This window comes from Micromys minutus (genome assembly GCF_963924665.1).
Source record: "Micromys minutus genome assembly, chromosome: 14".
NCBI lineage: Eukaryota > Metazoa > Chordata > Mammalia > Rodentia > Muridae > Micromys > Micromys minutus.
In genome coordinates, this window is record NC_137983.1 from 22,945,458 (window position 1) to 22,973,158 (window position 27,701).

General features: G+C 44.7%; 1 protein-coding gene across 1 annotated transcript in view; it reads left to right on the top strand.

The window, feature by feature from the left end:
- WWC2 (WW and C2 domain containing 2) overlaps window positions 1-27,701 on the top strand; it is a 153,725-nt gene that overhangs the window by 75,426 nt on the left and 50,598 nt on the right. The window contains exons 3-6 of the mRNA XM_080928496.1: window positions 10,410-10,613; window positions 11,722-11,798; window positions 23,381-23,460; window positions 27,391-27,520. Of these exons, the coding sequence (XP_080784622.1) occupies window positions 10,410-10,613; window positions 11,722-11,798; window positions 23,381-23,460; window positions 27,391-27,520 (491 nt within the window). The remainder of the gene's footprint in view (window positions 1-10,409; window positions 10,614-11,721; window positions 11,799-23,380; window positions 23,461-27,390; window positions 27,521-27,701) is intronic.

Genomic DNA, 27,701 nt, shown 5'->3' on the forward strand with positions numbered 1-27,701 from the left:
CCAAACTGGCCTTGGATTCCTGACCATTGTTCTGTCTTAGCTTCCTGAATGCTGGGTGCAGGCTTTGGTCCTCAGTGCTCCTGTTGGGCAGGTCACAGCTGTCAGTAGCTCCAAGTCCAGGAGGTTGGGACACTTCTGTGTTCTGCAGACACCATGTGACCTTTCCTCACGTGCAAAGACATACCACATATGTAATTTAATAAAAATAACAAAAATCTTAATTTAGGTTTGTTTTTGATGAAGCTCACTTCACCATCTTTTTCTCTCCTTCATGGTTGGTGGGTTTGTGTTCTGGTTGGGAAATCTCCACAGGTAGAAACGGTCTCCCTGATTGCAGTGTGATCTGTCTTGCTCTTACTTGCATGAGGTTTCCAGGCTAGGCAGGAAGTAGCTTGACCTCGGTGTGATTCCGCTTTGTTCCTTTGGCTGTGCCATTCTCTGCTCTGGCTAGAATGCCCCGCATGCTATGTGATTCATGTCACAGTGAGAGGCCTCCAATGTCTAGTGGTGACTTTAGATCATGTGCATAGTTAAATGTACTTTAGAATCAGTTTGTTAGTTTCTGGCTAAAGAGCTTGTTGGAAGTCTGATCACTGTCTCTAGGCAAACTGGGAAGAGTGATTATTGTGACGACACCATGAATGTTATATAACTCAACATTCATTTGAAGTTTTTAGTTCCCTGGGGTTTTCAGAATGGAGATTTTTGGTTTTGATTTCTTTTGAGGTCTTTCTTTAAAAAAAAAAAAAGATTTATTTATTTATTATATATAGCTGTCTTCAGACACACCAGAAGAGGGCATCAGATCCCATTACAGATAGTTGTGAGCCATCATGTGGTTGCTGGGAATTGAACTCAGGACCTAGAAGAGCTGTCAGTGCTCTTAACGGCTGAGCCATCTCTCCAGCCCCTGAGGTTTTTGTTTATTATTTCTATTGAATTCATGCATAAGTTTTTATTTTCTGAATACAATTACAATAGTACAATGAAACAACTTTTCTGTATAGAATTTACATGCACAATGTATACATTTTAAGTATGCTGCCACCTGACTCACAACAGACATTTTTAGTCATAGAGGAATTTTGTCTTTGCCATTGACAATCAGCCTTTCTCCAACACCATGGGAATCTTTGCTACTAGAGATTAATTTTGTCTTTTCTTCCTAAGGATACCCAGGAATGGCCTCTGGACCATTCACACTGAGAACAGGTGCTCTTTGTGCTTCCAAGTAGTATTGGCATTGTAGTTAAATCTAGGATGGATGTCTGTGCTTGCTTGTTGTGAATGAACCTACTGCGAGCTGCCTTTTGTGGACAGACACCACCGTGTATACTGTAAAGAACCAAGACATGTGAGCCACGGTGAACACAGGCATCTTTTAGATGGTGTATCTGAATGGTCCAGCAAAGTGCCTGTGCCTTTCAGTGTCATCCTTAGTCTCGGAGAGTTCCAGCTGCTATCTGCCCTTGTGTTCTCCTCGTCCTGAACTCTAGCTGGTGCAGGTGTGTACGACATAATTTTCATTTGCATTGTCCTGCTGGCTAATGATGTCAAACATCTCAAGTATTTTCGTCAGCATTGCTGTGTGAATCTGTGTGCACACATTTCTGTGAATATGAAGAATTTGTTCATATATTTTGCCCAAGTTTTGAGTCACCTCTCTAATTAATGAGTTCCCTGAACTCTGTTTTCTACCTTTTCTTCTGCTCCATGGTTTCTCTTCACAGTTTCCTTGCAGCAGATTTGAAGAGCTGAAGCTTTTGAAAGTCCAATTAATTTTTAAAAAATGCCTCCTACTTTTTGAGTTCTAAGAAGTCATGTTTTCCTCTGAGAAAGTGTAAAGTGGTCTGCTTTTGGTTGCAGAGATTTCATGAAGGTCTTACAATTTAGATTGCTGTTCCACACCAAATTATTGTCTAAGTTTGGTGTGGTAAAAATGAAGCCTGTTCATCCCAGACTATTTCTTTTCTTTCTTTATTTTGTTTGTCTTGTCGCATGTATCTCTATACATGCATGTGCACCTGTGCATGCATCTCTGTACATGCATGTTAGAGGCCCGAAGTAGATATTAGGTGTCTTCTCTTGCTGCTGTTCATGTTATTTTAAAATCCGACTTACTGAACCTGGAGCTCACGGATTTGGCTTGCGTGGTGAGCCCTTGGCATCTGCCTTCCCCCCAAAGCACTGGGATTATGGAAGTACCCTGTTCCCAACTTTCTGTGTTGGTGTTGAGGACCTGAACCCAGTCAGTCTCTCGTGCTTACATGGCAAGCATTTCACACACTGGGCCATGTGTACTTATGTGTGTGTCCCATGCCTGTGCTGCTGGCAGAAGCCAGAGGAGGGCAGAGCAGACTGGAACTGGGGTCACTGGAGGCTGTGAGCAAGCTTGTGGGTGCTAGATGCTGAACCTGGGTCCTCTGGAGGAAAGGTGAGTGCTGTAAACTGTGAAGCCGCCCCTTTAAGCTATCTGCTTCTGTTCTGATGGAGTGTGTGTGACCTTAAGTCAAATTCTTTCCTTCTTCAAGTTGCTTTAGTTCAGTGGGTCTTCCCTCTGGGGGTCATCGACCCCTTCACAAGGGTTGGGTCAGACCACCTGAAAACACAATATTTGCATTATGATTCATAACAGTAGCAAAATTACACTTATGAAGTAGCAACAAAATAAGTTTATGTTGGGGATGTTGTAGTAAATATTTAATCTCAATCAGGGTTTTCTACCCCGCCTTTGATTCAGTTCCTAGATAAAAGATACAAAACTTTTACATTTTTAACCAGCTTTAATGAGCATTAGAGCTGGGCAGATACCGGCCCTCTGTGCTAGTGTGTCTACTTTCCTGCCAATAACCCCGAGGTGGGACTTGCTGGGTTCTGTCTGGTCCTTCCTACTCAGGCTGGTCAGTGCTCATGGCCGGTTCTCATGATGGTTTTCCCCATGGCATCTTCTGTTCTCTCTACCTTTTTCTCTTTTCCTCAGGTCCTGCCTCAGGACCTGAGCCCAGGAATGGAAAATCACACCTACTTCTCTTCTGCCCAGCTATAGTCTGTCAGCATCTTTATTCCACCAATAGTTTTAAATTAAGGAGTAAAGTCACATAGCATCACTTTATATAGATGTGAATTCTCTTGTCCCTGAGGAATCCAGGACTCGTATGTAGCATGACTCTGTGTGTGTGTGTGTGTGTGTGTGTGTGTGTGTGTGTGTGTAGCACAGACCAACTGTCCTAAAGGACCACATTAGGAAGGCAGAGGACTGCTGCTTTACTCAGTGTTTTATCACAGCCTGAGGTTTCTGCTGTTCTTCTAGGGTGGCCCAGGAGATTCAAGCATTGTCTGACAACATTAGCCCCTCCCCACACTCTTTTGACAAGAAGTAGATTTTTGTTTTGGAGTTTTTCCTCTCAAGTCCATTTGTAATCTCCTGAGATCCAGGAACCAACAAGAAATATTACAGGCATGAAACAACGAAGCAGGAGTTACTCTTGTGTCTCAGTTTCTTTCTAGTCCTTCTTGCTGGCTAGTCTTCCTTTGACTGGCTCTGTGCTCTGGTGTTAGTTGTAATCCCTGGGAGTGAAGGGTGGTGTGTGCTTCTTCCATGTTACCCTGAAACAGCTTCCTAGGCAACGTGTTTTGCTGGGATTTGAAGATGTTCTGGTGTGTGTATGATGTTTATATAGTGCTGTCTCTCAGAGAACATGAGTCTCAGACCTTTCTGTGGCTTCAGTGCATCCTTTAATCCCAGAGAGACAAGCTTGGTATTTAGAAGGAAGAGAACGTGTAGATAGGTTTCTAGGTACTTAACATAACCAGGTAAAACCTAATCCGAAGGAGATGTATTTGCTCTGCCTCTGCAATGACTCTGAGGTAGTGTGGGGTACTGCTGGAGCCCTGCTACATTGGTTAGAGCACTGCTGTGCTCTGACAGACCTTTACTGTAGATGTCCTTTTCAGTGACTAAGTTTACTCTACACTGTTGGGCACCTGAAATAATCTGACTCCGACTGATGAACTTAGACCCTTCCCTGTTGAGCTGTGTTTAGTAAAGGACCACCAGCCTAAGAGCTGGCCAAGCGGCCTGGATACTTTGAACTTCAGGACTGCCTGGAGGAGGCGGTGCTGTAGTGCTTTCTGCTGACGCACAGGTTTGGCTCCAGAAGCCTACTTCCTGCTTGGTCTTTTATGAACTTGACACAAGTTCAGAGTTATCTGGGAAGTGGAATCTCAATTAAGAAATGGTGTCTATCAGATTACCTGGAGGGAAGTCTGTGGAGCATTTTCTTTATTAAGGATTGGTGAGGGAGGGCCTCGCTCACTGTAGCAGGTAGTCTTGGGTTACAGAAGAAATCAGGCCAAGTAAGCCATGAAGAGCAAGTCTGTAAGCATCATTCGTCCATGGCTTTAGCTCCTGCCTCCACGTTCATGCCTTGAGTCCTGTCCTGACTTCCCTCAGTGCTGAAGTGGGACCTGAGAGTTCTTAGAAGAAACAAACAAACCCTCTCCTTTGGTCTTAGTGTTTTGTGACAGCAATAGAAACCCTAGCTAAGACGAGGCACCCTCCTGTGCCACCCTGGGGTGTTGCAATATTAGGCTCCTTAGAAGAACTGTGTGAAATGGACTTTTAAATTTTATTGTATTGTTAATTAGTTCCTTGAGAACCGTGTACACACGTGTGATAGGTCTCAGTCATGTTTCTCTCTCCTCCTAACTCCTCCCAGATCTCCGCTCAGCCTCATGACTTTCTGTGCTGACTAAATATTCAAGGGTGTGGGAGCATCCACAGGAACAAGGCCCCCCTACCAGTGGCCACAGCCTTAAACAAACCTGACTCTCCCTCCCCTGAAGACACCCATTTGCCCATAGCTGCGCGGTTGGGGATGAGCCCCTCACCTCTCTGCACTGAATGATGTGGGCCTTGGTCGTCTCGCGCAGGTCTTGTTCAGACACCACGGTTTTTGTGAGCTCATAAATGCTGCTGTCCTGTCATGCCCAGAAGACAGTCTTGCCTGGGTTCTCCCTGACTTCCGACTGTTAGGAAAAAGATGAAGAGAGTGCGTGGGGGTGGGGTGGGAGGGGGAATATGGCCCATGGCGGTGCAGCGAGGCCTGTGGACAAGGGCGATAGCTCTGGAGGACCCATGTTGGGAATCCCTTACCCCTGAGGAACCAGCCACATGATGGTAGAATACAGAATAGAGTTTATTCAGGTCATGGGGGAGTTAAGAGGGTAGTAGAGGCAGAGAGAGAAGAGGAAAAGAGAGAAGTAGAGGAGCAGAGGCATGCCAAGAGCACGTGGTGGGGGGATGGGGAGAGGAGGGGTAAGAGGGAGAGTGAGAGAGCAAGAGAGTGTAAGAGAGTAAGAGAGAGAGAGAGAGGAGGGGGCAAGCAGCCCCTTTTATAGTGTCAGGTCACTGGGGCAGAACATACCTGGCTATTGCTAGGTAACTGAGGGGTGGGGTTTACAGAATCCCACCATTCCCCACAGAGGTATTCCCCAATAGCCAGGTAGGTATGTTCTGCCCCAGTTACCTGGCACTATAGAAGGGGCTGCTTGCCCCCTCTTCTCTCTCTCTCTCTTACTCTTTCTTGCTCTTCTCCCCTCCTCCCTTGCCCCCAGGCCTCACCACACCTCCATGGGCCATGTCCTCCTCCACCTCCCACTGTCTTCGTCTTTTTTCTAACAGTGGTACTGAAACCCGAGATGGAACCAGGGGCCTTTTCTTTTTTTATATACATACATATCACTGGTGCCCCATGTTAAGATCCTTGCATGCATTTGCATAGGTTCTTCTCTGACACACTCTTGCTTTCAAATGGAGTTTACTACTTGATGTGAGAAGAATTGCCCTTGCACGGATAGGTCAGGGGTGAGGGGCAGGTAGAGCAGGGGACAGGTGGGAACCCCTTTCTTCTGAAGTGAACCTGTGCTGCCTGCAGAAAGTGCTAGCAGACCCTCAAAGGTTGGCTGAGATAACAGGAGAAAGATGGCCCCGGGTGGAGTTTAGGGGGTAGGAGAGGGAAGACCATAGCTAGATCCAAAGCATGGGGCTTGGGAAGCAAAGGACACTAAGTGTCTGGTCTGTGGGAATCCTGGCTGGAGAAAGGCAGGGGCGGGGTTGGCTTCCCTGGGACTTTTGGTGTCCTGTTTAATTCTTGCTGGATTCACTGACTTCTTCAATCAGATGAAGTCCTGTGCTCTCTAAATTGCTATTTCATTAACCATCCTTCTTTGAAGATGCGTGGGTTTTTGGGAGGTTACTTTGTGCATAATGATTTCCTCCAACCTTATTTTATTAACCGTCTAGTAGGTGGCTTAATAATTGTATGTGGAACAAATGAGCAACAGGTAAGTGTTGCAAATCCTTTATAAAATGAAAGTTAGAAAAGTTGCTCCTATTTATTTCATCCATTCTTCAGAACACAGAAGGGAGAATAGAGGTCTGCATTCTAGACAGAAACACTAGTCTCTGAAGGGTAATACCGTCTTCCACCGTAAGGCTGGTGCTTCCTGTCTGTAAAGTCCCATGTCTATGAAACTGGTGGATATGAATTCTCTTGAGATATGCTATTTTAAAATGTAGTATGTTCTCTAATATAGCAGACAGCATGCAAATTACATTGCATTATGATATAGTGATCTCCCAAGGCCAGTAGGTCTTAATAAAAAAATGCCACGTTTGTAAAGCACACTCTCCTTGCATGTTTACATTTAATAAATATTCTTTTCAAATCTGTTCAGCAAATATAACAGATGGAGATGAAGCCTCGTCTTGCTTTATGAAACCTTCGAAGATGCCTTTGGGAGTCCTCTATCGTAGTTCATATTTGAATTGCGCGATATTTCAGAAATATAAATGTTTCCTGCCTCTTGTAACAAATTCAAGCCCGTCTGCTTGAGTGCTTCTCCAGACTCATCCAGAACACATTATTAGTGCACAGCATACGGATAGCGTGTTGCCGGGTGCTCTTGTTTGAATTCGTTCATTCGAGTGTCAGTGTTGGAGCAGTATTTCAAGGCAGTTGGCAGCTATTTAAGTTTACCAGTTCCCAGACATGGGGACAGATAGACAGACTCGCAGATGCCTGCTTACTATTTTAATTTAAAACGTCTTTGCAGCTCTTCACTTGATTGGTTTAATAGTTACATATCTCGTGATGACAAATTACTAATATTTGTTATGTCACAGTTCCTATGGGCCATGAATCAGGTAAAGCTTAGCTGTCGTGGCCACAGTTTTCCCAACCCCATAAGCAGGAGCCAGGCTGCAGCCATCCGGTGCTGCGGGGGAGGACTCGGCTCTCGGTTCAGGCTGTGGTTTTGGCACTATTCCTTGCTGCTGTTGGCCAGAGGCCTCCTCACACCTTTCAGGGTGAGCTTCTCCAGGGGGCACATCATGCCATGGCAGCTGGCCTCCTTGTGGTGGTAGGGGTGGGGTAGCGGGAGAAAAAGAACCCAGCCCAGCTCAATCCGGAAGTGCTGTCCCCTCTGTAACCCAACAAGACTTTAGGACCAGAAATTCCTATTTGTTATGTTATCGGCTCTGTGCTTTGAGCCAAAGTACTGTCATTGAACTAAGTGAACCATGAACATCTGTGTCTGTGTGTGCACCATGTACATCTGTGTCTGTGTGTGAACCATGAACACCTGTGTCTGTGTGTGTGCACCATGTACACCTGTGTCTGTGTGTGCACCATGTACACCTGTGTCTGTGTGTGCACCATGTACATCTGTGTCTGTGTGTGCACCATGTACATCTGTGTCTGTGTGTGTGCACCATGTACACCTGTGTCTGTGTGTGCACCATGTACACCTGTGTCTGTGTGTGTGCACCATGTACACCTGTGTCTGTGTGTGCACCATGTACATCTGTGTCTGTGTGTGCACCATGTAGATCTGTGTCTGTGTGTGCACCATGTACATCTGTGTCTGTGTGTGTGTACCATGTACCCCTGTGTCTGTGTGTGCACCATGTACATCTGTGTCTGTGTGTGCACCATGTACACCTGTGTCTGTGTGTGCACCATGAACACCTGTGTCTGTGTGTGCACCATGTACACCTGTGTCTGTGTGTGTGCACCATGAACACCTGTGTCTGTGTGTGCACCATGTACATCTGTGTCTGTGTGTGTGCACCATGTGTCATGTCTGAGCCTGGTGCACAGATCAAAGAAGATGTCGGGTTCCCCAGAATTAGAGTCACAGGTGGTTGTGAGCACCTTTTGGGTGCTGGAAATTGAACCCAGAGTCTCTGAAGTGCAACAAGTGTCTTAGATCAGAGCCATTTTTCTAGCTCCACTGTCTTTAAAGGGATGCCCTTCATCCACGTCTTTAAAAGTATACGTTATCAACTTTAAACCTTATGTATTTTTAAGAAAGGATATTCTTTTCTCTTTTTAAAATTCACTTATTTATTCTAAGTATATGAGTACACTGTAGCTGTCTTCAGACACACCAGAAGAGGGCATGGGATCCCATTACAGATGGTTGTGAGCCACCATGTGGTTGCTGGGAATTGAACTCAGGACCTCTGGAAGAGCAGTCAGTGCTCTTCACCACTGAGCCATCTCTCCAGCCCCTAAACCTTATTTTTTAAAAGTAATCTTTTCTTCTGCATTCCAGGGAAGGAGGGGGGAGTGTTAGGCAGGCACTACAGTGAGCTACATTCACTTCAGTCAGTTTTGTCAAAGTGCATTGTCTCTGTTTTCAGTATACAGGTATATATCACATAACCTTTGTAATAAGGAGATGGTGTGTTTCTGTCCCCTCAGAAAGGACGTTTGCCCTCTGCTACAGTGAGTTTCTGTCTTTGGTCTTGATTTGCTCTTGGCCAGGATTTCGTATAATGGTTATACAGTGAGTGCTGTTTGGGGTCTGAGAGTAATGCTTATTGTCTTATCTATTTTTTTTTTTTATTGCTGAGTAGTATTTATTGTATGGATATACCAAAAATTAAATGCTGTAGTGGGTGGCTTTTGTCTTCTGTGAATAAATATTTTTATTCATGTATTTCTATTAATACATATTCTCGTAGTTCCTAAGTAAATAAGTTGCTGAATACTGGGCTGTATGACAATAAACTAAATGTTTTATGAAACAATTATTGCATTGGACATTTCTAGCCACGGTGAATGAGAGTCACAGTTGCTTCACGCTCCCTCTAGCACCTTGGTACTGGCAGTTTTAAATTTTGATTTTAAAAATGTGTCATTGTTTTGCCTGCACATGTTCACCATGTGAGCGCAATGCCTGCGGGGCCAGAAGAAGGCGTGAGGCTGGGACTGAAAAATGAGAATGAACCACTGTGCGGATGGATGGTGGGGACAAAACCCAGGCCCCCCGGAAGAGCAACCAGGGCTCTAACCATCTCTCCGGCCCCATAAGCTTTGATCACTTACGATGTGTGATGCTCTTCACCTGTGAGATGAGCCTCTTCATCTCCTCTCCAGCCAAAAGTGTATATTCTCTGTGACTTTCAGTGTGGACATTTTGAGGAGGTCTCTTAGCCAGCCTGCACTAGCCTCCTCGAGGATTCACAAATGCCACACCTTGCCTGTAAGCCGAGTTTACCCCACAGCTAGACACGAGCACAGGGCATCTTCCTGCCCCAGTATTGGCAAATATATTTATTATAAAATAAAAGGGCTAGGGCGACCCTTCCCAGGTCCATGCTTTTTTGGCAGGGGTTATTACTGGGTTAGGGAATTTTAGAGTCACTAAAGAACTTCCCCCTCAGAGAAAGAGTAGGTTGGCTTTGGTAGTAAATTTTCTATCTTCCACAGTTACTGATATTTTTGGTAAATATAATAAGAGATGAATTCATAGAAAAATAACATATCCACAAAGAAATGTAAGTCCCAATATTTATGGATCAATAGATATGTAACAACTGAACAAAATTGCCATTAAGAGCTAAATGATCTTTTTTTTTTTTTTTTTTTTTTTTGCTATTGATATTTATTACTGTGAATGTGAGGACCAGTGGTGGTCTGTGGCCTAGACCAGGAGTAGTGCTCATGTGGTGGGTACAGGGACGAGAGTCTCATGTTAGGTCAATGGCAGTGTGGCCCTTCAGAGTCCATTTGGCTCAGAGTATTCGTGGCCTTGGATGCTGACGGTAATTTGGCTCTTGTTTTTTGGAGTATGGGGAGCCAGATAATTCTCAAAAGGATGGTCTGATGGGTGGCGTCTGTGTGAAGGGCTCATAACTGCAGTCACTGTTGTCAAGGACTGTAGATGAAGGGACAAGGGATGGGGTCACAGTCACGTCCAAGTCTTAGACAAGTCACTTCTTAGACATTTTCAGCAGATGCTTTAGAGGATACAGGAATTCAAACTAGCTAGTCTCTAGATGAGTCATCCCATAGACAATGAAATTCTAACACGCAAATTCCCACCTACTGTCTTTTCAGAAACCACACAGATTGAAGATCCGAGAAAGCAGTGGAGAGGCGAGCAGGAGAAGATGCTCAAAGAATATCTCTCTGTGGCTCAGGACGCACTCAGGACACAGAAGGAGCTGTACCATGTGAAGGAACAGAGGCTGGCACTGGCCCTTGATGAATATGTGCGGTTAAATGATGCCTACAAGGAAAAATCAAGCTCTCACACGAGCCGTGAGTACTGGCCACACTCCACTGAGGGCGGGTGGAGGAGAGCTGACAGCCACGCACACTTCTGTGCTTCAGTGTTGAGCCCTTCCCTCCTAGACAAGAGCTCCTCCACGCCACGGAGATGCACCCACCCTACAGATTGCTCAGGGAAGTACCCCACCCCTACTCGAGGTGCAAGTCTCCCCATTTGGGCATCGGGCAAACCCTCTGTTTCTCCTGATCCTTCTGACTGGTTGCCTTTGATTTATGAGTAAATGTCTGTTAGAACAAGCAAAGGAGGCCAGAGGTATCTGGTCCCCTAGAGCCGGAGTCACAGATAGTTAGGAGCTGCCCAATTTGGGTGCTCAGAGCTGAACCCCTGGAGAGCAGCAAACGCCTTTCGCAGCCCGAATTTGAGTCATTTAAAGGGGATTCTCGCTCACTGTTGTCTCAAGGGTGCGACTGGGACAGGAGGGCATCCTCCTGTCTCGTTGTCACCTGTCAGTCCTCCGGAGCAGGCCTTCTTTGAAGAAGCAGGTCTGATGGGCTCGGAAGCTACAAAACAGAGTTCTTTATGGACGCAGGACAAGTTCCTTTGTGGTATTATTTTATATTCTGAGGTTTCATTTTGCTTTGTTTTAGTGTGACAAAGGCTTGAAGAGCCAGAACTGGTTGCTCATGGCAGTGATCCTTGCATTTGGAAGGCTGAGGCAGGAGAATCACTGCAGCTTTGAGTCGAGCCTGGGCTAGTTTTTTTTTTTTCCTAAGAGAGAAAAGACAACTAGGTCTGTAAAAGAACATAGATCTTGGCTCTCTGTGTGTTTGTGTGTTACAGGACCCAGGAAGGGTCTCACACATTTGGGGCCTGTGCTGGACCACTGGGCTATTTCTCCAAGCCTCTTACTTTTTATTTTAAGCTAGGGTCTCACTTAAGTTGTTTAACCTGCCCTTGAACCTTCCTTTTAGCCCAAGAAGGACTTGATTTTGCAATCTTTCTGCTTCAGCCTCCCATCCAACTAGGGTCACAGGCCTGGCTGGGATGCAGTTCCACCCGATAAGTCTTACTTGTAAAATCAGTAAATTATAAGCTTACGGTTATTGCAAATTTATAATTTTTTTTCTCTCTTAAAAGTTTTCTCAGGGTCTTCATCTAGCACTAAATATGATCCTGACATTTTAAAAGCTGAGATCTCCACCACGCGATTAAGGGTAAGATGGCTTTTGCTATAGTTTGTGGGTAAAAGTGGGTAAAAGCTTCAAACCATGAAAGAAACACGTGTGGCCATCTCCAAGCTCTGTCTCTGAAGGAACTTCTTCACTCTGCCCTGCCGAGCAGGCCTTCTCCTTTGTTTGAAGTTTGGATTACTTTGGTCTCCTATCCAAGTTCTAACCAGCCTGACCTTGCTTAGCTTCTGAGGTCAAATGAGATCTGGTACCTCAAGTAGTGGTTTGTTTCCAGTCGTATGGCCGTATACTGGATTACCTTTGTTGCTGATGTTGGCAGTTAGTGTATGCAAGGGAAACCTTGCATCCTGATAATTTACTTTCCCTCTCTGTCTCCTAAGCCGTGTTGTTCTTTTATCAGATGCCCTGATATTTAAAAAGGTGCCTACCTTGGCTGTCATTCTTCCTCAGGAAGGATTATTTCCCGATCATTGCTCTAATTATTTTGATAAGGCTGCTAAATACTGATCTGGTGTATCCTTGATTGGAAGATCATATGGACTGTGCATGAGCAAATGATCTCATATTTAATAAATACCAGGGTCAGGAGGCACATTACCATCATAACTGCAAATGCTGTTGTGCGCCCTCCAACATTACCCGCCACAGCCGCTCTCCCCGCATCCACGCCCCCTCCAAGCACGAGCCTAACGCCTTTTTTGGCATTGTAAAGCTGCAGTGCCCCCACATACATGGCTCCAGGCACTATTTCAGGATTTGCCCACATTCTCATTCAGGTTTAAAGTTACCAAGTACTGCTTTGGTGGACACAGCTCTCTGGTGTGCCACAGATGTGAATCCATTTATTCCTGATCATTAATAACTAGGTCTTTATGTACACATCATATACATGTATACTTTGTTGTTTTGTTTGTTTTTTTTTATTTTTTGTTTTTGGAGACAGGGTTTCTTTGTGTAACTCTAGCTGTCCTAGGTAGGACTCACTGGCTGGCCTTGAACTCACAGAGTTCGCCTGCCTCTCCCTCTGCCTCTGCCTCTGCCTCCCGAGTGCTAGGATTAAAGGTGTGAACCACCACTGCCCAGTTACATGTGCACATTTCTGATATAAGAGTGGGATTGGTCCGTCCGATTGTGCACATCTTTATAGTAGTTTATATAGTTTAATTGTCTGAGTGCTTGCCTAGTGTGTACCTCGAAACAGACAGACAGCAGACAAACCCAGTCCGTTTTGCAGTGGGCATTGCAGAAGAGTTTCCACCACTCTTGCTTCCGCACATTTGCATTCAGGCTCTGAATCACTTAATACGTATGACTTTTGCTTACATCTCATAGATTTTGAAGTTTTACTGTGATGTGGTTCCAAATATTTTCTTTCCTCTCTGGAAAAGTATAGTCTATTGCTTCATTTTCAAACACCTGGAGATTTTCTTAATCATTATGACTACTTCAGCTGAATTTTACTTATGTGTGTTTTTTCTTTAATGGCTTTATTTGTTTATTTTGGTTTCTAGTTCATTGCCCACATTCTGCACTTTAATATGCATTTTGACCAACATAGTCATAGTCATGAGACTTTATATTTCCACGCCTTGATTAATCCAGTGCCTGGCTCTCCTCTCTTTGGGGTCCTTGGGTCTAGGTGACTTTTCTGTTGGCTTTTGGTCCGTTCTTGATCTTTACAGATGCTTACTTTTAAGCCGTGTAGCACTTGTGCAGAAGTACGAAGATATGGCAAAGCTTTGGGCAGTCTTGCGTTTTTCTGAGCATTTAGCTTTGCTTCTTATAGGCATCTGGGTCAGGGCAGATGATTGAAATCCAGTCAGAGTTGGAAATGACTGTACCTCAGTCCTCAGTCCCTAAGGGCAGTCTCCAGTTTTCCTGGCTCACAGGCTGAGCTCTCAGAGTTCCCATGAGTCCATGGAATGTCCCCTGCATCGTGTGACTGAACTTCGACACCTCTGCTGGGCCGTGTGGTTCTCCATTCTCAGTCGCTGTCTTCGCCCACCTTCTCTGGGGTCCTTAGACAACGATCCACGTTGTCAAGGCTCTACCCCCTTTACTCTTGGGGCCTTTAACATAAATTCTATGGTTCTCCGGTGTCTTCAGACCGTGTGATTTCTTTAGATGGATAGACTGTTTGGTTTTTCTTATATATGCATTAAAAAAAGAAAGAAAAGGAAAGAAAGCAGGAGAACAGTCCACATGGGTTCATGTGTGGTCTTAGTGTGGCTTAGCCAAGGCCCTACTTTTGAGGCCCCAGGACAAAACGGAAATAGAACATGGAAGCACAGATCCAGGTTCCGTGTACTGGAAGTCTGAGTCATCTGCATTTGACTTATAAAACCATGGGAGAGGTGGTCTTTGTGATCTGTAGTAAATGCTCTTTAGGTGTCCTGGGCTGGGCCCTCCAGTCAATTTGTCTACAGTTCTCTATGCATTTTTTTAAGACTACCATGCAATGGCCTCAAATGCTTTAGAGTTGCGTCTGTACGCCATGTGATTTATTAAGCTAGACAACTTCTCTTTAGAACATGGAAATACATTTTTTAAGACCCAGTCTTACTAAAGTCCACCAGCACTTGATTGCGACATTTTAGGAAGTTATTACTGTCCTTGGAAATGTGAACAATCTCCTAGTTTTCTTTCTAACACTAATCATAGCCACAGCAGGCTACTGTGGTCTGCGCATTTGAGGAAGAGTATCCAAACTTGGGGAGGAATGGTTAAAGACAAAAGCATATTAAGGTCCCTCATACAAATAGCCATTAAAAGGACCCTGTCAGTCGGATCTCAGGAGACCCCAAGTGGTCACATCTCCAGATCTGTCTCCTAAGGCAAGGCTATGCCAGGATTTCTGGTCTTAGTTAGGGACAGTGTACCTCATACCTGTTCTGTTACCTTGTAACTACAAAGTGAGTCAGAGACGCCCTTCTTGGAAAAGGTGCTTCTGTGAAGAAGAGGATGTGAGGCCTCTGCCCTGCTGCCCTCACTGACCTGCTCTCGTCTCCCTCCCCCGTCCTCACCCATCACTGGTGCTCATGCACAGTTGAGATGCTTTTTAGAAGTAGTCAGACCCTGACTGTGCTGCTGCTGTGGTGCTGAAGCCTGAGCCTGATTTGAGCACTTGCCTGGCTTGGCTAACTCTTCCAGGTTTGGTTGGGTAGCACTTGGGGAAGAGGATGGGTGTCATAGGGTCTCTGTGGTTGGAACACCCTGCTTCTCTTGGCTGGTCTACTTGGGTAAGGGGATGAGTATCATTGTAGAGTGGCTGCAGTTGGGGCAACCTGGGCTACCCAGCAGAATCCCTGTACACAAAAGCCTCTTTCATAAATTGATGTCGGAAGCTAGTAATTAGTGAAGGAACTAACTCCACTGCTATGGACACCTACCTGCTTTTCAAGTCACACTGACAGGTGTCAGGGGTAAACAGGTACTAAGTAGTTCCATACTTAACCGCGTCAATGTAAAAATAGTACAGAATTACTATGTCGCTTTTCCTGGGGGATGTACAGACACCTAATGGGACATCAACAGTTGCTTGGTCCATGCTGGTGATCCAGAAGGGTTGCTTAGTAGGACCATGGGTGAGGGGTTACTTACTGAAGCATTGTACTCTTAGATACATGTTTCACCAAAGAGGCCAGCTCCACGTGTGTGAAGACTCAGCAGCTGCATCCTGAAGTCCCCGTGCAGTTAAATTGAAGGTTTGATTTGTAATTGTGAATGGAGTTGAAATAATTCATATGGAATATTTTACATTACGTTCTAAATGGTGTAATGAAATCATAGTACTGCTTATTGTGTAGGGTTATAAATCCCTATAAATAAGGATTAGCTTTTTGGCTACATATGAAAGATCTCTGTGTTTGCATTTTGTATAAACTTTAAAGTAAGGGTGGTGGTACCTGCCTAGGGTCCCAGCATTTTGAAGGCTGATGCAGGAGGATTGCAAGGATTGCAAGTTCCAGCCTGTTTAGGCTCCACAGTCAGCCTGGGAAATCCAATAAGATCATCACACAAATTCGCACACACAGGCACTGGCACATGGACACACACACATTTTGTCTTACACTCTGAGTTCCAGATGTGCCTGATCTTATTTTGGGATGAAGGAATAATCACACATAGCATGTGCTAACTTGTAACATCTTAGGATGTTAGATCAATTTGTTTTTATTAAGAATTGGTGTTTGGCTAAAGAATATAAATATAACACAACTTTTAGAGTGATTAAGAATGAAATTGAATATTATATGACTAAGAAAAAGAGGAAACTAAGAGAAATTGAGAGAAGACTGTCCCGTATAAGAGCTATTTTCATCCCCTGCTAGTGACTTCAAAGTAATTTTATCACACATTTGTGCCCCCTTTTTCTCAAGAAATCAGTGTCAGACCTTGAAAAGATAGCGCAATCATATCATGGACTTAATGATATTTTATTTCTTTTTCTCTGGTGATTTGACCTCTTTGTCTAATTTTAAGGGTGCTGTGCTACAGGCTAAGTAACAGATGCACATGAATTCCTTCACTGGCATTGTGTTGTTGAGGGATTCTTATTCTCACTTGTGTGAGTGACGAACTCCCTGCTCTGACTCTCAACACCCTTGTTTTTACCATATTTTAAATGCAGTTGGCTTCTCTAGGAAAGAATATAGTCTGAACAGTCCATATTGGCAGGTGGAGAAATCATTTGTAAATGATCAGCGTCGATGGTTTTATAAAGCCTGGACAAACAGGCAGAACGGGGGTCGGGGAAGGGTAAAATCGAGCAGGAGAGATGGCTCAGAGGGCAAGAGCACTGGCTGTTCAGAGTTCAATTCCCAGCACCCGCATGGTGGCTTATAACCATCTATAGTGAGATCCGGTGCCCTCTTCTGGCAGTCAGGTGTACATGCAGGCAAAACACTGTATATATAATAAATTAATCTTTTTTTAAAAAAGCACAAAAGAGATAAAACTGTCACTTCCAAAATAGCAAATATCATAAGAAACTCACACTTGCTACATTTAAAATTTGAGATGAAAAAGAAAGGCATTTTTAATAATTGATCAAAATTGACTCAAGGCAGGCAGGATGGCGTTTAGTCCCAACTCTTGGGAAGCAGAGGCAGGTGAATCTGAGTTTAAGGCCACCCGTGTGTACATAACAAACTGCAGGAGAGACAGAACTATATAGTGAGACTCAGTCTTAAAAACAAAACAAAACAAAAACCAATTCAAAACCAACCAAACAAACAAACCTACATTAGACAAACCTTGAAATTTTAGAGAAACAAGATTAAACAAATTTTGGTTTAACAGCAAATTGTATTGGGTGAGAATTTAAAAACGTATATGTCAGGTATATAAAGCCTAGATGCCCAAATCTAATTTAATTATATCAGCATTTAAAAATAATATATTATGACCTACTTGGGCTTCGTCCTAGGAATACACAGCTTAGCATCCGAATATGATTTAAAATAGTAACACAGTAATGGAAAAGAACCTCGCCAATAGATAAGTTTGAGCTTCTACTCATGGTTTTATTTTTAATATTTATTTATTTTATGTATGAGCACACTGCAGCTGTCCTCAGACACACCAGAAGAGGTCATCAGATCCCATCACAGATGGTTGTGAGCCACCATGTGGTTGCTGGGAATTGAACTCAGGACCGCTGGAAGAGCAGTCAGTGCTCTTAACCACTGAGCCATCTCTCCATTCCTACCCATGTTTTTAAAATTGTGTGTGTGTGTGTGTGAGTGTGTGTATGTGTGTGTGCATGTATGTGTGTACACCTGTGCCCTGAGCTCATATGGAAGTCAGTATATTTTGTGGAATCAATTCACCCTTGTGTGGGTTTCAGGAATGGTCAGGTGTGAACAACAAGCACTTTTACCTCCTTACAGCCAGACTTTACTCTGTCCTAAGTGTTCAAACTGAGTAGCATGAGCACTACTGAATATAGTACAAGAAACAAAGGAGACTTGGTCCCAGGTTTAAGTCAGGTATTCAGGGTATGTGCCATTAAGAAGGTGACATTAAATAGATTTGCAGGTGTGGTGAAGAAGCTAGTCTGGTGGGAGGAGCTACCGTAAGGTTATGATTCGGAAAGATGTACGTAGATCCCCTCATTATCACAATCTAATGGTAAACACTTGAACCTCTAAAAAGAAACCCATCCCCATTAATAGTGATGCCTCTTTCCACACACCTCTCTTCTCTAGCTATTCAAATTGTAGACGGTAGCCATCGTTTTTCCTCCATCCTTAAATTTTGTATGTTGTGACTTTTACAAACACCATTCTGGAGGCTTAAATAAGAATAACTCCCCCTAGGCTTTATATATTAGTCATTAAGGAGTGGCACTATTTGAGAAGGGTTAGAGGTGTGACCTTGTTGGGAGCATTATGGTGTATGGGGTGGCGGCTTTGAGGTTTCAAAAACCCATGCTACACCCAATTCTTTCTCTGTCTGCCTGCAGATCAGGTTGTAACTCTGTCCATCCTTAATGCCAGGATGCCATGACTACAGTGGAGAAACCTCTGAAACTGTTAGCAAGTAGTCGCTGTTTCTTTTGTAAGGTGTCTCCTCACAGCAATAGAGCACTGACTGAGACAGTCAGCAGTAACATTATGTGTCCTTTAGTTGGCTTCTTTGTTTCACTGTGTTTCAAAGGTCCCTCTGTATGATAGCATATTTGGAAGCAACAGTCCTTTCTAGTATGGAGGAACAGACTATAGGTAGCCTTCCATCAGACAGTGAGATCTGAGTTGTAGGTGACTCTGCATCTGTGAGGCTGTGGACATACATGGATGCATGTTTGAAAAGATACTTTCCCATTTCTCCAGATATTTTCTTGGAGTGAAATTGTTGGGTTATATGATAACTTTCTGGTTGATTTGTGTGTTTATAGAGAACGTTTACATAGTTCTGTATTGTTCTTATTTTCAGATAGTAAATTTCCTAGATGTTCTTAGGATTTTTTCATATAGGCTTTATAAATATTTTTATTGAAGGATCAATTTTTTTAATTCATCTTGTTTTTAGGGCAAAAATCCTTTAATTAGTCATCATAAATAGTTCTGGCAGCTTCTGGGGCTCTGTTTTCCTGTGTTTTTAGAGTTTAAAAATGGTGTTCACGGTCCTCCCGTTATCCGGAGTTGATAAGATGGTGCAGATTCGGAGCAGGGTAGGGACAGTAGTCGAGAGATTTCCAGGAGGAACACGGTGACAGTTGCCCTTTCTTGTCTTCCTGCACGACAGCGGAGTGACCGTGAAAGGGGAAGGTACTCATTAGTAAAATACCATTTTGCTCATTATAGCTTTAATGCTGCTGAGTTCACCTCAGGGGCAAGCCTGGGAAACCTGCCTGTCAGAGGCCTATGGGTTTTAGGTTTGCTTCTCCTCCTCCTCCTCCTCTTCCTCCTCCTCCTCAGTCTCCTGCTTTTGAAATAAAGCAGCGCTCCAGGGCTGTGCCAGGTGGGAAGAGCTGCTGTGGTTTCCAGCCATACACACTCAATTACGGCGTCTTCCTAGTTTTCAGAAATAACTTTGAAGTCAATTTAAAATGTCAGTTACTTTAACTTAGTCAGTAAAGAAAGCAGGAAAAGTGCAAAGGCCATGAGTCTCTTGTCTCTGACTTTATACTGAGGATTGTGAGTTTGATTCCAAAAAAGCCAAGGCATAAAAAAACAGAAAGCTCTCATTCTGCCAACGGGCTGGTGGGGGGGGAGCTCTGCATGTTGTCGGGTCTGGCCAAGGAACATTGACACTTCTAAGCTGGAAGAAAGGGCCACAGGTTTTACGTAGCCCAGTTTACTGTAACACTAACTGTAGCTTTAAAACTTCTGGGTTCCTCTTGGCTCTCTGTTAGGTTCCCCACTGTTTACTCTTCGGGTCTCATACTCCTCACAAACACTGTAAGTATTAGAATTATGTCGCTATCATGCGTAATTGGGAGAATTGAAGATGGGAGTCGTTGGTATGGTGCCCAGAGTAGCACAACTACCTGTTACAAACCTCCTCCACAGAGCGCGTGTGCGGGCGAGCATGTGCTATGACAGTGTGTGCTGCAGCGTGCGCTCCGCACGCAGACCAGCACTGGCCGACCCTCACCTGGCTGGGAGTGGAGCACGCCCCACAGCTAGTGAGGAAGGTGAGTGGACGCCGCACGCACAGAACCAGGGGACAGTTCGAGAGAGGCTCTGGCTGGAAACCAGATCTGCTCTCATTACTCAGTGTAATAGGAGTGAGTTGTTTCACAATTAAGAAACAAAATCCATTTGATTTTTAAAATCGATTCTTAGGAAGTAAGAACCATTCGGGTAATGTACCAGACTCCCTAAGCTAGGAAGGGTTGTGCATATGACCAGTGTTAGGAAGATTCAGTGAAGCTAAGGCAGCTCAGGTTAGCTCCTAACATTGCTCCATACACAATGAAACCCACACAGAATTAAATTTAGATTTTCCTAGCTTTTACCATGTGTGATAGGGACATTTCGCATGAGCCCTAGCGTGCGTTGAGTGTACAATGCTGAACTGCTAACTGTAGGTGTCCTGTTGCACAGTGGAATGTGTCACCTTGTATAATGAAAGCGCATGGCCCACTGAACAGCAGCTCCCTGTGTCCTTCCCTTTAGCCCCTGGATGCCATTCTCCCTCCTGTGAGTTTGTGAGTTTGTGTATGTGGCGCATGTAAGTAGAACCGGGCACGATTTATTCTTCTGTGAGTGGCTTCTTTTATCTAATGTGAGGTCCTCACGGCTCACCTGTGCTGACGCATACCTCAGCATCTTCCGGCTTTGTGGACCTGAATGCTGTTTCATTATAGGTACACAGCGTACTTCCGCCGTGTTTGCTGATGGCCGTTTGGTGTCTTCACCTCTTGGTAGTCACCGTGGCGAATGTGAAGCATGCTAGTATCTCTGAGACACCTGTCATTCTATCCCCAGTGACTCGTAGGACAGCACTTTAGTCAGTGTGCGGTGCTGACACTTCAGCAGCTCTACCTGGTATCAATAAGTCTGTGTGCACCACCTCTCTTCAAAAGGAAGCATGGGCCCAGCCATCTCTTTGAGTTGCTATTGATTTCTTGATGTTTGGTTTGTTTTGTGTTGTGTTGTTTTAAATAGAAGGGTTGTTGTCGTTTTGACAAAAAGTAGGAACAGGCTGTCAGACCCACGGGTACACAGGGAATGAGCTGTTGGTCACTCATGACTCCTTTGACATGCGAATGGCTAATGTCTCTCCCAAGATCCCATCAGGTACCCCCACCCACCTCGGTCTGTCTGCATTCCAATAGCTTTGGCCTTACTTCTAGAAATAGAATTGCTTGTGTTATTTTCCACGATAAAATATACGTGGACACAAAGTGAAGCGACAGATTGAACTCTAAGGCGTCAAATACTGAACTTTAATCTATTTTAACCACAGTACTGTGCTTTTACACACGGAGCCATGACGTACACAGCGCCTGCCTCTCTCACACCTGTGCCCTCCCCCTCCTACTCTGCCCCCCCTCCATTTATTTTGTGTCTTCTCTGGGCTTTCTGGATAATGGAGGTGTCTGAGGCTTTTACTGTTGAGTGATCTCATACTCTCTCATCTGTGATGTCTGCTCGTCTCCGAATCTAATCGAGACACTTTTTAACATTGAGTCCACGTGTTCCACTCGACTACAGGTTCTCCCAGCTTTAGCCTGCTATTTGGGAAGGTAGTTTCCTCCTTTGGGGAGAGGGGGTACTAAGCAAAGTACTTGAAAGGGATCTCTGCTACCTTTCCCTATCCCCCCAGCACCCCCCCCCCCAGCCTCCACACGCACACTGAATCTCTCACTAAGTCCGAGCTCTGCTCTCTGAAGCAGTTGTGCTCATCCTGGCGTATACAGGAAGCGGGTCCCACGGGTCCCACGGGTCCCACGGGTCATCAGTGTGACCCTTTAACATCATAGAGCAGAGCTTGCTGTAAAAGTGCTTTCCGATTCCTGATTAGTGTGCTGTCTAGTGCAGGGTTGAACCACTATAACCAAACCAACACGGGGAAGAAAGGACATGTTTGCCTCACACTTCTGTGACCCCAGTTCATCACTGAGGGAAGTCAGCAGGAACTCGAGGCAGGAACTGAAGCAGAAGCTTTAGAGGAGCTCTTCTGACTGGCACGCTCTGCCCCATCCTGTCTTGCTCAGCCCTCTTTCTTGTGCCACTCAGGACCACCTTCCCAGGGTGCCACTGCTCATCCCAGCCAGTCATCAGGCCAGAAAGTGCTCCAGCCTTGCCTGTTGGCGATCTAATGGAGGCATTTTCTCAGTTTAGATTCTTCTTCCAGACAGCTTGTGTCAAGTTCACACACACACACACATACACACACACACACACACACACACACACACACACAGGAGCATTCTCATTGCTCTTAACATAAGGTATTAATCTTCAATATGGCTTCAAGACTACATCTCTGACCTTTTGTAGCCCAGGCTTCCCTTTCCCTGTGATCCAGCAACAGGATCTTCTTTAGCCCTGAGAATCAAGCGGCTCTCTGACCTGGGCACTTGCCTTCCACCGAGTGAGGGCACACTCACCCTCTCCCCCACCTCACCGTTTTCTCAGACAGCCTCTGTCCAGCCCCTCACACTGCCCTCTGTCTCCTCACATACTGAGCCTCTCCTCCCCATTGGAGAGCTTCATTTCACTGGGTGGCCATTTCTACAGCCTGGCTCTTCTGTGCTTCAGTGGGGCCCCGGGGCAGGATGAGAGGCAGTGGGTTCATGCCTCAGGCCCAGACCTGGTCCCAGGACGCAGTCAATAAATACTTCAGAACGAGTAAAGTAAATAGAGAATAAAAGTACAGAAACACATTAAAGCTATCATTTGATATGTGGAGGAAGTTCCTGCCGCTCACGTGAAGGCCGTCATTGGATTGTAACTGAACACCAGGAATGTGCAGCTTTTCTGATCTGTCAAACTGCCACATTATCAATGCCAAAACACAGAAGAGATAACAGGAACAGTGTCTCTATCAGTGTGGTGACACACATTTATTAATCACTTGGTTTGCTTGAAGCCTTGCAGATGTTTGGGATGTCTGTGGTTTCATGCAGCTTACTGTCCCTAGACAGAGCACCCACGCGCCTTACTGTCCTGTGGCAGGCAGAGCACCCTGCAGCTGTTGAAGAATAAATAGTCTTGGCTAAATAACGCAGAACAAGGATGAGGAGAGTGATCTGAGAAGTGCCAGTGGGAAGGTGACGTGTGAGTGACGTGTGAACTAACTCAGAGACACCTGGGAGGAGTCAACCTTGGGAAGCAAAGTGTGATAGCATGTGTGAAGTCCCTGAGGCATGTGCCAGTGCGCTTGGCTGGCCACCTAGAGCCCAGTAACAGAAGGGGAGAAGTCAAGGGCATGGAGTCTTCGTGTGTCCCTGACTGAGTGCCTAACACAAAGCAAAGGCCAGGATGCTGCCCTGCGCTTCACAGTGTCCATCACTGACCATTCAGATGCAACTCATGGACCCTACACAATGTATGTGCGAAGAGGTTTATTAGCTTGCTAACTTCTCTTCTGAAATAATGTGCTGTTACTAATTCATAAACATTAATGGCCACCCTGATTTCTCTTGCAAGGTTAAAAAGCTGAAAAGAGAACTGTCCCAGATGAAGCAAGAACTTCTCTATAAGCAGCAAGGCTTTGAAACACTGCAACAGTGAGTATTAAAATACTAAAATTGACTTTACAGCAATTCAAAGCTCCCTAATTAAAAAAAAAAATAGATATACCAATTACATAAGGCATTTCTCAAAGAAACATAGAAAGTAAAAGGCTTAAAGCTCTGTGCCATAAGTCCAAAAGCAATCAACTAAAAAAATACTTGGAAAAAAAAATCTATACACTTTGAAAAGGTCTGAACTTTCTCTTAATCATTGAAGATGAGCCAAAGAAAACCAGCTTGAAGATTTAACTTTGTATCTTGGCCCACAGCCAGCCTTCTTCAGATTGTATGGGCTGCCTTGAAGGCCGGACCGAGATTCTGCACTGGAAAGGCTCTGACTCCCCGGCTTCTGTCCACCTTTCTGTCAGTCCCAGATACCATGTGGAGTCCAGCCAGATCCGTCACAGGGAGTCAGGGCAGGTGAGGCTCTGCAGAGGAGCCTGCTGTTCCCTTGTCCACTTTCTCGGCATTTCAATTCTGAATGACGGTGGGTTGCTGCAGTAGTGTTAGATGGGTCAGGTTCAAGGGAGACAGGAAAGAAACAGTGGCCAGTTCTGGAAGAGCCCATGCCATTCCCAGCATATGTTAGCCTGTTTTCTCTCACAGTCAGCAGTCCACAGATACCTCGTGGAAAGAAAGAAAGAAGCCTGTGGTTTTTATAGCCATGTGACCACAGGGAGCACCAAAGGTGTCAGCTGCGTGTCCTTCCTCAGCCATGTGTCAGGAGTGCCCAGCTACCGCAGAAGCCACCTCTCTGGAAAGTGCCCAGTGTTCCTCTTGCCTATGAAATCTTAGTCTGCCTTCCAAGGAAATCTGGTGCCATCCAAAGCGTTGCCCACTAAGGCTGATTGTTCTGCGTGCTGAATGGTGACTTACGTCTTGTGAAGCGCGCTCACTCTTCTTGGCCTGCAGTCAGACACATGGCTGTAGTCTCAGATGTTTGTAATTCAGCCTTCTCGCCTCCCACCATCAGGGCGCTGACGATCTACTGGGTGTGTCCGTTCAAGTGCTCCTCAAATCAAATGGTAGACAAGAAGTCTCACGAGGCACCTGCTGCAGTCTCTCCTAAGCCTCCCGTTTAGACTTGGAGCAGCTTCAGCTGGTTTCAGACTAGAGCCATCCAGATGTGTTACTTAGTACTTGTGTATCAACATTTATCGACAAAGCAGAACTTTGTAGGCAGGAGATCAAACACACTTTAAAGACTGCCACAAGATATTTAGCCATACGGTAGACATTTTCAGACCCATGAAATGTTAGAGGCTAGCCAGACTGCTGTTTGTTGTGTCCATGTGACAGTGACACTCAGATGTTTCAAGGCAGTGTGCTTGCAAACACATTTTAGAGGAATCTAAGCATCTTTAAGACTGTCAGAAGCAGTCCATGAGCAAACAATAGACATTTGTGTAGAAATCCAGGCTTTCTTGCAATGAACCAAGAACGGAAAGATACCGTACCTAAGGATGGAGACCTCTCCTGTTGCTCTTGGGTATTCACAAAACAAAGCTTTTTTTCCTTCTTCTGTTGTCACCATACACTAAAACACTGGGGGAGCTGGTAGGACCAGAGAGCAGACTTAAAAAAACCTCACTGCTAACTCTATGAAAGAATCAGTCTGTCTGTCTGTCTATTTACTTATGTGGCTGTGAAAGGGAAAGTTGAGAACCCTGTTGCAGGATTCTGTAACATTTCACTTCAGTGGGATTTTTTGTTTGTTTGTTTCATCTTGAATTATGTGATTTATCCTTGAGATTTCATTTTACTTGGTACAACAGTTTTATGCTGGATGAACAAATATTTTTCTGCCTATATTTTTCAGTTTATACCTTCATATCTGACTGTGGCCTAAACAGTAAGGTGGCTGGTGCCTAGGTAGATACCAGGAACACCCCTATGCCATCTCCCCAAATGGAAATGCTAGCAGCACTTAGCCAATCAAAAGCACATGTGATCCCCAGGAAAATCTGGCTCTAAGGCACATTTTCCAAAGAAAACATGCAAGTGAAAATCTCTTTCAGATATAAAGTAAACAGTTTAAAGTTTAAAAAAAAAACAGAAAAAAAATAAAGCTCCTTTTCATTGGAACACAGGTAAAAATATAAAACAAAACAAAAACATGGTGCTTCATTTTAAAAGCAGAAGGTGGCCCGGCCTATGATTCCAGAGTTAAGCCATGAAACCATGCCCATGTTTTTATAGTCAGGTCAGGAATGGGGGACAGGGCGAAGTAAGGCCTGGAGAGAAAGGAAAAGCCACTAGAGATGGAAATAAATGAGCATCAGAAGTGAACAGAGGAGAGGGTGGAAGGAGGGCTCCGAACAGAGCAAGACAGTCGAGAAATCGCCGTCAGCATGCAAAACTCAGAACTGTAAACTCGAAGTCAGCCCTGACTGCTTTCTGTATTCAAATGACAGGCTGTGATTCTGAATTAAGGGCAGGCTGTATTTACCATTTTACTTTGAGGGTTTCTGTTGCATGTTAATGCTTTCATAAAATCCCAGTTTGTCTCCAGGCTTTGTTTGCTCGTTTGTAACCGAGAGCGTCCTGCTTATCATGAAAGACTACACTTGCATTTCTTTCTCTCAGTGAGTCTGCATGGATGGCGTTGGTGTATAAAATTCTTGGAGGACCCTGAGGTTACTTTGATAAATCCCTTCACAAAGAAGTGAATATAGACTTGTGTGTATAAGATTCCTCAGCCATGGTTCAGAACTTTAGACTAGTCACCCTATTAGCTTTCTGTGTGGCTTAAGAGCTGAATTTATAGAAGCTGTCTGGCCTTACTTCTTCATTTGGAAAAAGTGACAATGGAATCTCCAAGGCCCTGTTCCTACTGTGTGTGTGTGTGTGTGTGTGTGTGTGTGTGTGTGTGTGTGAGAGAGAGAGAGAGAGAGAGAGAGAGAGAGAGAGAGAGAGAGAGAGAGAGAGCGCCTGTCTGTGTGCTGTGCATGTGTGTGTGCCTGTGTGTGTGTCTATGTGTGTCCGTCTGTTGTGTCTTTGTGTGTGTGTATCTGCGTGTATGTCTGTGTGTCTCTCTGTGTATATTTGGGTGTCTGCATGTATGTTTGTGTGCATGTGTCTGTGTGTGTGTGTGTTTAATTCTAAGACTTTATTGTCTGTACTTCATTATCAAATGACCTTATAATCAAGTTTACTTTGTTAGGCTTTTAAAGGCTTAGTTGCTTGTTCAGTAGCATAATATATTTACTAAATTAGTACTCAGGGAAATGCATTATCTACAAACTACTTGTTTGAGTTAACTTTGTTTGGCAAAGTGATTAATATGGCATTGTGTTTTATTCAGATTGCACCTTTCACATTGGAAGTTCATATTAATTATTAAGTGGCCTAAATGAGATGAGCTCAGAGTCCATTTCTTTTGATTCAGTGCCTGTCTGACTTCCCCAAATTGGAACTCATTCAGCAAGGCAAGACATTCCATCTCAATCCATGGCTTTAATACATACTTTTCATGTATTTGACAGAAATAAGAGACCACATAATCCAAATATTGTAAGAGATTCACTAGTCCAAATAAGTGTTTGTCGAGGCTTACTGGAGGCTCCCGCTGCTGCCCGTGCTCCCCAGTGCCGCTCGTCAACAGCAGTGGTACTCCTGTTGCTGGAGTGTTGTCCCTGCCATCTTTCTTTCTTGGTGTAGAGATAAGGCTGAGTGTGGTAAAGACTGGGTTCAGCTAGCATCAGGAGCTGCCCCAAACGTGTTTGTGCTTGAAAGTGGTTAGGAAGGGACAAAGCTGGGACATGGCGGATGGAGAAATTGAACCCGAAGGCAAGGTAGAGCGATCAGTGTCTGAGGTGTTGTGTGAGAAGAGTAATGCAAAGTCATCTGAGGGGGCCCCAAAACCAGGGGCTCCTCTGCACTTGTCTCTTTATTTCTTTTGCCTGTCTCCTCCTATCTTCATAGAATCGATGAAAAGATGTCTGGAGGCCAGAGTGGGTATGAACTTAGTGAAGCCAAAGCCATCCTGACGGAACTGAAGTCTATCAGAAAAGCAATCAGCTCAGGAGAAAAGGAAAAGCAAGATCTGATGCAGGTACGTTATGGGACTGTGTCTGTCTGCGGTCTGAGACGCTCCCTGCTCATGCGGATCGGCCGGGCCGTTGCAGGTGCCGAGGAACATGTGGAGAATGAGTCGGTTCCCAGCTTCTGGTGCCCTTTGTGAAGGCAGGGCTCAGGTGTCCTTTCTGAGTAGAGTGTAAGGAGGTGTCGTCAGA